At 39.0% G+C, this 12,145-nt stretch overlaps 1 protein-coding gene and 1 non-coding gene across 2 annotated transcripts; one reads left to right on the forward strand and one right to left on the reverse strand.

Moving 5' to 3' along the window:
- Positions 1-9,064: 9,064 nt before the first annotated feature.
- On the reverse strand, positions 9,065-9,460 carry C11H12orf61 (chromosome 12 open reading frame 61). Its single transcript, NM_001194719.1, is given in 1 exon segment — positions 9,065-9,460. A coding segment is annotated over 1 exon segment (396 nt).
- Positions 9,461-9,802: 342 nt separating this feature from the next.
- Positions 9,803-9,887, forward strand: MIRLET7I (microRNA let-7i). Its single transcript, NR_032362.1, has one exon. It is a non-coding gene; the product is annotated as a microRNA let-7i (primary transcript).
- Positions 9,888-12,145: the final 2,258 nt, after the last annotated feature.

Genomic DNA, 12,145 nt, shown 5'->3' on the forward strand with positions numbered 1-12,145 from the left:
TCATAATGGTCTTGGTATTATTTTAGTGTATTGGAAGGTCTTTGATCTTAATAGAATTTATAAATTTCAGCTTCTCCAGAATAATCATAAAACTGCAAAAAGATATTAGAATTGAGTCATGATTGAGATACAGTTTTGAGGCTATTATACTTGTATAATTATTTAATTTGTACTATTATCTGTAATGTGGTAAGGTCTTTATTTGAGGGGATATTTTTTATTTACATGAGTTACTGAATTTCTATTTTATTATTTCACCTAAAATTAAGGTAAAATATGGCATTTCATAAGTTCTGCTTTCAGCATTTTCCTTAAAGTTGTAAAAAATAATCCTTCAAGCTATGTACTTATTTTCTATATTTGGGTATGTTAAATTGAGGATTAGAAAAATCCACATAATCACTGATAAAGCATTGAAACAGAATAACCCAAGGGTAGGGTACCAATTCGGTAACATGTTGAAAATATTGCCATGCATTTATTCAAAGGAAAATGGTCTATACTTGAGAAATAACAGATCAGTTACAATTAAGATAATTAAATAGTTAAATATTAGTGAAGTATATGCAATATACATTTATATGAACCAAAGCTTGCTTTATCAGGACCATGCCCTACAGTTCAAAACACAAACATAGTGAATGTGTTAATATCATATAAGAAGGTAATGCCAGTCTTAGTGTGAAGCAAGTGGGTGGCCCCCTTGGTAGTATAATTTGACAGGCTTTTCCTCCAGAATATTTCCTGTCACCCTCCAAGAGTCACTACAGTAATTCATTCCCTTGAGTCAAGCATTCCTCTAGGTTGCATTTTCTAAAATATTCTGATTGCTAGTATGGAACACATCGCCTTGCCTTGTTAATATGAATTGAGTTCTTCAGTGACCAGAAGAACTGGGGTGTGTAAAATTATTAGATGCCAGGAGATTAAAAAAGGAGGCTCTCAAAGATAAGATCATTTTGTGGCACAATTGAGTCTATAACTAGCCCTTTAAACAGTAGTAAAAATGTCCTTTGTGATACTTACTAGAAATACTATGAGTTTTTTTTTTTTTTTTTTTTTTTCCTTTTGAGACAGAGTCTCACTTTGTCACCCAGGCTGGAGTCCAGTGGCACGATCTTGGCTCACTGCAACCTCTGCCTCCCGGGTTCAAGCGATCTCCTGCTTCAGATTCCCAAATAACTGGGATTACAGACATGCCACCATGCCCGGCTAATTTTTTTATATTTTTAGTAGAGATGGGGTTTCGCCATTTTGGCCATGCTAGTCTCGACCTCGGACCTCAGGTGATCTGCCTGCCTTGGCCTCCCAAAGTGCTGATGTTACAGGCATGAGCCACTGCGCCTGGCCAATACCATGAGTTTTAAGCCTCACATCATCACTTGTTGTCACTGCCAGTGCCTGTCTTATTCATATTGCTGGACAGCAGGCATATGCCACCAATTGTATGATTAATAAAGTCTTTTTCTGGCCATTTTGTCCATTATAAAGGAAATAAACTAATTGTAACTTGCATAGATTACTTCTTAGTTTCCTATGATGCTACCACTGCCAAGGGAAAAAAAATACATCATTTTGTAATGTCTTTAGTATTTCTTTTTTTTTTTCTTTTTTTTTTTTGAGACGGAGTCTCGCTCTGTTGCCCAGGCTGGAGTGCAGTGGCCGGATCTCAGCAAACTGCAAGCTCCGCCTCCCGGGTTCACGCCATTCTCCTGCTTTGGCCTCCCTAGTAGTTGGGACTACAGGCGCCCGCCACCTCGCCCGGCTAGTTTTTTGTGTTTTTTTTGGTAGAGACGGGGTTTCACTGCGTTAGTCAGGATGGTCTCGATCTCCTGACCTCGTGATCAGCCCGTCTCGGCCTCCCAAAGTGCTGGGATTACAGGCTTGAGCCACCGCGCCCGGCCAAGCTTTCTTTATAACTAGTGTTAAGGTTTTGTTAATTTTATTGTATACATTTGTAACACTGTTTATTAGGAGCCTTTTAGGTTCCAAAACAAAAGGCATAAAAGTCTGGCTTAGAGAGAACCACTTTTCACTTGCTTTCATTTTTAATTTTATTCACTTAACAGCTAACATCTCTCTTGTTTCTTGTTTTTTCCATATATGGTTATTGATTCAGTTCTTGCTATATTCCTTAAATTTGTATGTATCATCAGAAGAAAGGGATGAACAATTCAATTAGATGAATATTTAATTCTGGAGAATAATATTCAGTTAAATTATTTCTACTGCAGGCCAATAACAACTAGATTATTTGTCCTTTCTCAATATAATTTTAAAGAGTATTTTATTGTCACAATTGGGTACCACTAGTCCCAGGTAACCATTGGGCCAAAGGATCAGTTAAGAAACAGTTAAGGATGAATTAGCTTAAGTTATGGAGCACTGTTAGAAAACAACTCAAAAGTATATTCTTTATTAATAAGGTGGTCATTATTACATTAGTGTCAATGAAGGGCAGTGTAGTTATTTTATAATGACTAATATTTTCTCCCCAAATACAGAATAATTCAGATGGGCAACCAAGTTTCCAAGAGACTGCTGTAGGTGAAGTCTGTCTAGCCAAGGCAAAACACTTACAGGAGCCCCTAACTGTGCCACCCTTGGAATGGGTTAGTATGCAGGCCCAGAATATTGTGGATTACAGTTTTTCATAGAAAACTACCACAGATGTAGACAAAAATGATCTCTGAAAGCATTGCCAGCAGCTGGGTATGTTCCTTAGATTTCCACTTAGGTTTGGCATTTTGGCAGATAGCTGATCTTGTATAAAGTATCACATTTTACTATGCTTAGTGTTCCTGGGTTGTGTTTATCTACATTATTAGAGGGAGTTTTTCTTTTAAAAAAATTATCCTTCATGAGAAGAATGGGAGTTCATACCACATAGTATTTTACCAATTTATATAAAGTGGGGAAAGTCTTTTAATACTTCATGATCACTTGAATTAAAGTTTTTGTATCTCTGGAAAGTAGAATAGTGCTTTCATTTGAATGAAAAGTGTTTATAGAGTCAGAAAGAGAGTTAACGTCTTTGTATCTTGGTTTATATACAGACCCATTTCGGAGGGGGTTAAATGTCTTACAAATCCAGTAATTTCGAATAACAGTGTTGGCTATTTAAAAGAACATGTGGCAAGTTCTATATGAATATTCTTGGTCATCTCGACTAATTCTGAGGCAATGATGAACGGCTCTACCTCTTATTTAACTCTAGGCATGTTGACTTTTCAAAGCGATTTCCTTATTTCTAAACAAAGATGTTGATCAATTAGTTACTAATTCTTTAGAGGAAAAAATGTCTAATTTGAGTGTGGAGTTGATTTTATAATGACAGGGTTATTATTCAAGTTGTTTGATAAATTTATTACTATATCATAAGAGAGATCTTTGACTGTTTTTCTTCCTTTTTCTTGGACATCACTTTCTTCCCTCCCCCTTCTCTCTTTTGTGTTTTTTTCCTTGTTAAATTTTATGTTTACGTTACCATCTTTCTTATACTTTCCCCTGATTTTTCTCTTTTAATTCCTCTTTCATTCTCTGCCTCTTCTCTTTCAGCTCTTTCTGTAATTGTGCCTATTCCTTGCTCAGAAAAAGTGGAGCTGTTAGTGGTAGAACCACTGCTCATTGCCTTTCTATTAAATGAGATTCTAGAAATACTTTCCACTTTGGCCACTGTTGCGTTTTTGCAAAGGTAAAGTTCCCCTGCCATTTTGAAATAGCTGAACAAGTTAAAGTAATATGTTCCAAAAACTGGAAGTGCCATGAAAAACTAAAAATAAAAAAAAAAAATTTGTGACTATAACTCCTACTGTCTTTATGAATACACAGGATTCAGCAGCCAAGATGCTCACAAAATGGGATTGCTATAAATATGATGGATTCAGCATCTAAATTTGGAACAATCATATCTTTTTTGTTATGTGGATAGAGAGATTATATATCTTTTCTCAAAGTAAAGTATTTAAAACCTGTTTAAATGAGCATTTTGGCTGGCATGGTGGCCCACACCTGTAATCCCAGCACTTTGGGAAGCCAAGGTGGGAGGATCACTTGAGGCCAGGAGTTTGAGACTAACCTAGACAACATAGCAAGATCCTATCTCTAGTTCAAAAAAATTTTTTTAATTAGGGTTTTGGTTTGTTTTTTATGATTTTGGGAGGTGGGGGAGATCTTTGTTTTTTGAGGCAGATGTTTTAGATTTATCCCATCTTAAGATTTATTGATTTATAATATTGACACTGCCTACTTACAAGAAGGATTTGAGGCAGCATATATTGCCCATGTATTTCAACTATTTTCATTTTTCTCTTGCAAAGCACTATTTGATGGAAGACCTGGAATCTTATAGTTCTCATATCTGAGTCTTTCTGGCGTGTATTGGGTGTCTGTGTGCTTGTTTCACCCAGAGGTCAATTGAAACCTTCTTAATTATACTGTGGTATTGATTCTATCCCCTCAAGTATGAAAAAATTATTAAATTTTGAGACCATTTTCGGTTGCTGTGAATGTAGTTACACTAAGTTTTATGTTAAACTAAAATTCAATAAACAGTGCAGCCAGAGAAGAGCTAAACCATGCCATTATTTGGAAAATCATCGCAGTATATTAACAACTGCTTCCTTCTATGAAGTTTTACGAGATGCGAGAAAAATACTCCATACCTTTAATATTGCAATTTTATTTTTATCGAGAAAAATAAAATATTAGGCTTCAGACCCAACTGTGCAAATTTCATTTGCTTTCCATCTCTTACTACTACCTCTGTGTCATAATTTAACACATAACATACAACTCCTGTCTCTTAAGGCAGCTACCATATGGTGTTTATGTCAGACTGGATATATTTATCTAATTTTGTGAAATTCTTTTTTAGTTCCCAACACAATTCTTGAAAGTAATACCACTGTTGTTACTCTTTCTCCTTACAATTTTTATGTTTTTGAGATGTATCAGTTATGTATTATAATCATGAAAATGTATTGGCCTCAAACCCAAATTTTCTTTGTAGTCTAGGATAGATTTTTCATGAAAGCTATATAGTTATAACTGTGATTGTATAGATCCTTTATTTGCTTTACAGTTACCATTAAGCATGATTCCAGGTTTTTAATTATGTTCTAGCAATACTAGTATTTCTTTATAACTTGAAATCATAACCACTTTGATAATTTACCTTTGGATCTGACCAGTGATTCATTTTTTTCTTGAATATACTTTGTGTTTGCTTTCTCATCCCCATTAAGTCTGAAACATTATTGATAACCCACATCACTTACTCTGTTTAAAGACTTTACCAGTAGTGAGTCACATGTTTAGGATGATCAGTTTGGAAAAAAAAATTATAGAATAAAGGGGAAATGTTCTTGAGAGCTTTATTAAAACCATTAATATATAAAATGAAAAAATAAAACAATAAACAGAAGACACAAAGTGTCTCTCAATACTTTAGAAAGAAAGACTTGGAACCTTAAGTAAAAATGCTAGGTCAAGTAAAAATGTAATCCTGATGTAGATTAGATTCTCTTAATCTTATGAGCATTTTTTTTTAATTTGGTGAAGCTGTTTTGAAACTGCCTGTCCGTATCAATGCCAGACTATCTCTCTACCTCTCAAAGAAAATAATTTGCTTTAAAATTCCTTTTTTTGTTATGTAATGAAAGTATAGAAGAATTTGTACATTACTCAGTGTGTACTGCAGTCAGATATAGTTAAAATAATTTTTCTAATTGCTAATTTTAACCACCATTTCTGGAGTACCTAGTATGTGCAGGCCAAGGTTTTACCTATATTATTCCCTTTAATCCTCAAAGTAGCCTTGCAAAGAAGTTATTTTCATTTTACAGAAGAGTCAAGGATCAGGGGGTTGAAGTGATCAGGGGGACTAGAGTCACATACCTAAAGTCCAGGTGGATCACTATGTCTTGCTTTTTCAAAAGCAGTTCTTTCTACTACAGTACAATAGTTTAATGTTTTACAGTCCATTAAAATCCAAGACTTATAAACTAAAAATACTCTTGAGGCAATTACTGTTTCTATGAGAGCCATTGGGACAAATATACTTGAACATAACAAAGAACTTCAAATACTGTGAAAAAAAGATTTGTCTTAACGATGACCTTGAAAATTGCATTGAGTTTTTATTATTGGTCCAGGTTTAAAACATTTTATCTGTTTAAAACATATGTTGTGTGTTTTAAGAAGTTATAATAACAGCATTGTGGTTAAGAGCCCAGAGTCTGGGGCCAGACTTCTTAGATGCAAATCCCAACTCTGTTATTTACTAAATGCGTGACCTTGGGCAAGTTAATTAACCTGTTTTGGTGTCCTCCTCTGTGAAATGGAGTTAACAGTGGTTATTTAACAGAATTTAAAATGGAGTGTGTTCTAAAGTGCTGTGCCTGGAGCATTATCACCACTAAGTAGTTAGGGAAGTAAAATACATTTGGCACACATCATTCAAGAATGGCCAGAAAATCCACGTCTTCCCACAATAGGGACCAATTTTTTGCCTTTCACCGGACAACCACTGAACGTTAAGACTCTGCTGTGTGCTAGTAACTGTCCTTGCTGTATGTGACAGAAGCTATTTGGAGCACTCTCAAGTGCTTACTATAGCTAGTCAAGGAAACTGCATATATAAAATAATACTGGATACAAGACTATACAATTAAATACTGGTGTATCGCTAACAACGTTTTAGACCCTATTTTGTGTTAGGCATTGAGTTAGTCTCTGCCCTCATGGAGTTTACAGTTTTATAGGGAATACAGACCTTTTAACAAGTATGTCAAGTACAGTAAAAGACAAGTACAGATTAAAATGAGATCATAAAATAGCCTAGTCTTCTGTGGTTCAGGTTAATATTGCTGTTAGTAGTCAGAAGGAAGTTTTTTTAAAGAAATGAAAAAGCTCAGTGGTTAACGTAGAACTCAAATGAGTCTTGATGGCTACCTAGATTTTGGATGAGTCCAAAGGCTATATGCGGGGATTTCAGGCAAAGATACTGTGAGCAAGGTATATCTGTGAAATAAAAAACAGTACATTTTGGTGTATTGTGTGAAACAAGATTGGCTGTGAAGGATTGCATCCCTTCATAAAATTCCTTGAAAGCCAAGGAGAGTAGTTTAGATTTGAGATGGCAGGGGTCTGGAGTGATTTAAGAATAAATTATGAAACCAAGGAAGATAAACTTGCAATCATAAGCACGATAGGATATATACAGTATGGAAAGCTAAGGTAGGAAGCTGTTGCAATTTTCTTGCTACGAGGTGATGATAAAGGATTGATTCACTAATGGTGGTCATATTGAGAAAGGATACTTAAGATTCCTGATATTATGGGGGGTGGGAGAAAAAGTTGATGGTAACAGTACATTATATGTGGATGATAAGTATATTGGTGTTAGCACTGTTAAAAACAGATTATGGAAAGGAATCTAAGTGATAAAGTAGCGTAATGACTAAATTTAGTTGGAAACTACTGCTGTAACAAACATGTATACCATAGACCAAACAGCTGTTTAATGGCCGTTTAAAAATCTGTGCCATTATGGCAAAGGACATTTGCTCTGGTGCAGAATAATCTGATCCACTGTGCAGTGAATGAGCAGTGAGGGTTGATCCCCATGGCAGTCCAATCTTTGCTTATCAAGGAAGGATGGTGTGAAGTTTCTACAGACTTTCTGGTAAGTGATTGATAGGTGAGTTTATGCTTAGTGATTGATAGATGAGTTTATGCTTTGTCAAGTAAAGCATTTAATTGCAAATGTATTATGTTTACACAAATATTCTTAATTGGAAAGTTTCTGAATATGCACGTAAAAATGTTATGAAATATGTCAGGCAGGCTGATTTTTAACTTGAAAACTTGTACTTTAAGAAATTGTTTGGGTCCCATCGCCCATACCATGTAGAATAGAAACAAAAAGCCAGTTATTTAATTTTTAATTTGCAATTAAACCTCTTGGCCAGGAGGATCTGTTGTCCAACATTACATCGTAATAGCTTAAGAAAAAAAATCTTATTTTGCCAGAAAGGGAATTATACAAGGATATGAAGGATCAAAGTCTGGGCAAAGACAATTCTAAGTTGTAGCTAAACATGCTTTTCATTTCCCTCCATTCCTTACTTTTGTCATGAGTATGGATTTTCAGGGGTAAGGCTGATAGGGCTGCCAGATCAGTCATTAAAAATTGAGAATGCACAGTTAAACTGGAATATCAGATAAACAATTTTAAAAATATATGTAACACACATATGCCAAAACACTGGTTATCTGAAATTCCAATTCAACTGGGCGTCCTGTATTTTATCTGACGAGCCCTAACTTTTTCTTTAAAATAATTTGTTAACTTCCTACAAAAAAATCTCTAAATGGGAGGAAAAAAAAAAATCCCGTAAGTTGTCTGGGCCAAAAGTAGAAGTGGCTCCATGGCAGTCAGCCTTCTCCCTAACTTGGTTTAAAAAGAAAAAGCCAAAACCACGAGTCCCAGAAGCTTGCGTTTAAAGCGAGCTGTGCCGCAGCCTTCCCGCCTGTTTTCTGCGGAATGTAGCTCAGCAGCCACCCCCCGTGGGTGGGGCTCGTATGATTGTGTCCTTGCTGGATGGGAAAGGAGGTGCCGGAAACTTCAAACCACGGCCAGGGTACAACGTGTCCGCTTAGGTGGCGGTATGCGCCGCCATCTTCTTTGCGGGCAAAGGCCAAAAAAAGTTTCGGACTCCACTTTTCCCCACTGAGCCGACGGAGGGCATCGCCCGTTGCCTCAGCACTCCGGTGACGTGGAATCGGGGTCCCCTCTTTCGGGGCTGATTTCTGGTGGCACGTCGAAGCTTGCCAAGGCGGGGAAAAGGGACGCCGCCTCTGTCCCGGATGTAAGATGGCGGCGCGGGGGGCCGCCTGGTGGGGCGGTCACGTGGTGAGGAGTAGCGCGCGAGCCTCCTTAAGTGATCTCTAAGGTTCGTCCGGACGCACAGGAGCAGCGGAGCGCGAGACGGGTCTCGTGTCCGCACGCGTCGAGTCGTCGCCGTCGCCACCCGGGCCATCGCCTGGCCCGGTTTCACTGTTAAGGGGTTTTCGTTTGTTCCGTTTTCGCCTCCTGCAGAACTGAACGGGATTTCCCCGCAGGGTGCTGGGGAACGGGTAGCCTGGGGACTTCCCGGCTATGCCTTGGTTGCTGTTTGGCGGAGCCGGCGGCCGCCTCTGCAGGATGCGCCCCGGCGATTGTCGGCGCCGAGAGCGGGCCGACGGCGGGTGCGGCAGCGCGGCGCGGGTGGGGGCCCGGGTGCCGGGCTCGGCCACAGCCCAGCCCCCACCGGGGGCTCGGAGCAGGGAGGGGCGCGAACGGCGCAGCTCGGGACGTGGCGGCAGCTCCTAGCGGGCGAAGCGCGGGAGCGCTGCTCGCTGCCTCTCGGGGGCCGTCCAGAACCAGTTGGTGTCTGACTGCGCTTTTGCCGCCCATTTCTTTTTTCCGAGCGGTGAGGCAACGCGCTCCCCTCAGGCAGTGGAGGGAGCGGCTTTCCTCGCAGGACACCGGCGCCTTCCTTCCGAGCGGTGGCTGACGTATAAACGCCGGCTGTAACACCCGGGCGCCGGCGCCGCCTCTGATCCCCGTAGCTCTCGGGGCGCGCCGGGAGCAGCCGAGGCGCTGGGTGCTGGGCGGGGTCTTCGGGCGCGGCGCGGCGGGGAAGGGAAAGGAAAAGAAGGGACGGCGGGCCGACGTCGGCGGCGAGGAAGGACGGAGAAGCGCCGGAGCCGCTTTGCTGCCCTCCGCGTGGTCCCGTGCCTCCCCTACACCATGGCCCTGGCTGAGGTAGTAGTTTGTGCTGTTGGTCGGGTTGTGACATTGCCCGCTGTGGAGATAACTGCGCAAGCTACTGCCTTGCTAGTGCTGGTGATGCTCAGCGCCGCGGAGGACAATGGCTGGGAATCCCCTTTGTTTTCCGGGGCGCTGCCTGGGGACAGCCCGCGAAGCCTCGGCGCCCGGCCGGCGCAGCCAGCACGGAAACCGTTAGTTTCACATTTTCCTGGAAGAAGGAATTGAGGGGAGTGGGGTGGACCGCGATCTTTTTTAAAGGTGGGGGAAGAGCTAAGTCATTGGATTCCTTCTCTTGAAGGAAGGAGTGGAATTGTGTAAGATAACTTTTTCACCCTAAAGAATTCTAACGCTTCTTTCAGCAGTTAAATGCCAGATTTAGTGTGTACCTGTTTTACTTCATTCTTTAGCTGTAGGTTGGAGTGGAATGAGCGATCTGCAGAACTGGCTTTGTAGGGGCAGAAGTAGACCTGATAATTAAAGTTTATGCCTTAACATTTTAGATCTGGTTTCTGATATGCTCTCTTAGTAAATCTGAGCTTGTCTTCAAAAATGTGAACCCAAAGCAATTTAAAGTTTCTCTTTAAACTTTGCAACTCCGTGAATGAGAAGATTGAATTTATTTGTAGGTAATTGCACTATTCTGATTTTTTAATGTATGAGGCAAACAAATAAATTCTATGTACAGTGTGCTGTGAATGGTTTTGTTTTTTGTTGTTTTTTTTTTCTTTTTAGTTTAACCTTGGGGCTCAGATTCTGCTGTGGTGGTGGGTTAGCTTTTTGGTTTTTATGACCTTTGATTCCAATGTTATGTGGTACTTACATCTTTGAGGTTTTGTATAGGAGAAGAGGACTAGGAATTGAAAGTGTGGTTTCTAGATTTGAGTTTAAAATCTACTAACACTCATTTTGATTCCTGAGTGGCCACTACTCCTAATAGCAAAATATCTTTGCATAGAGTAAAAAGGTAGTTTGGATAACTAATGAAAATACTCAGTGTTCTAATATCCTGAAGTCTGCGTGGAAAACCAGATACTTGTATTTTTGCATTTTATTTTCACTGAGGGAAATAAGTGGTCAGGTTTAGTACTTTTCTTTGAAAATTGATGTGTATTTGTACAGAATAGGTAGTTTTGAATATAATGTAATCACAATTTTGTATGGTTTTCTGATGCTCTGTTAAAAAAAAAAAGGCAGTTCTTTAAACCAACCAAACCCTTCAGCAGGAGTTCGATGCTTTTATCATTCAAAAGTGATCTGATATACGTACCTTAATTGGGTTTGGTTTAGCCTTGAGAATAACCTTACTTAATCTGATCTCATCAGGATGGAGCGGCCTCATTGTGGAAAGGGCGGTGAAGAACCTTATCTTGAATCTTAAGATGCAGAAAATACTTGAATGTTGGCTAAGTATGCTTTTCTTGATAGCAAAGCAGAGGAAATTCAAAGCTTTATTAAGTGCTTGTTTTCTTAAATAATGAAAACCTCTGGGGTGTTATGTCAAATCTTGGTTTATGGAGAAACTAATCATAACATGTTAATTGCATTATGATTTTATTTTCCGAAACACTTCATTCAACCAACCAAGGTAATCATCCAACCCACTACATTCTAACATTTTTATGGAGAATCAACAGTTGTTAATCTGCATCCCAAAGTATAACAAATTCTGCTGATAATTTAAACTTTCAGTGGATAAGCACACCAGAAATGCTCAATGTTCTTTATATCTTGTACTTTTAAATTTTATCCACAACTACATATTGCCCAAATAGTAGTAACATTTTTGAGTTACTGGATGTAAAGGTACTTTGAGAGGTTAACTGTTTCCCAAGTTGCAAGAGAAAATACTGCCACCAGCCGACTTGTTTTAGTCCCATAGCTATATTTCTGCTCTAATCTCCAATTTTAAAAATGAATCTGCTAATTACATTTGTCTACACACCAACTGAAAATTACCAACTGAACATTTTCCTTGTTGACAGTTTCCTACAAGATGAATTTGCCTTATCAAAAATACAGCTTTCTGAACTTAGTATTATTGACATTTACTTGGTGCAATTAACTTTTTTGTTAAAGGTCTACTGTCAAGCATTTAAGTAATTGGTAGTTGCAAAAAGCCACTGATGGAAAGTAATAAGGCCGTATTTTGAGTGCCCTTCTCAATAAGTACATACTAAACCAAAGGAAAGCTGGATTATGGTAATAACATTTTAATAAATGCCATCCTCAATTGGAAATGGAGATGATGTTATGGTATATAGGACACACCATATGGAGAAGATTCTTGGAGAACACAGTTTTGCTTCATACTTCAAAATCCTGATTGCT

The sequence above is a fragment of the Macaca mulatta genome, chromosome 11, assembly GCF_049350105.2.
Source record: "Macaca mulatta isolate MMU2019108-1 chromosome 11, T2T-MMU8v2.0, whole genome shotgun sequence".
In the NCBI taxonomy this organism is placed as follows: domain Eukaryota; kingdom Metazoa; phylum Chordata; class Mammalia; order Primates; family Cercopithecidae; genus Macaca; species Macaca mulatta.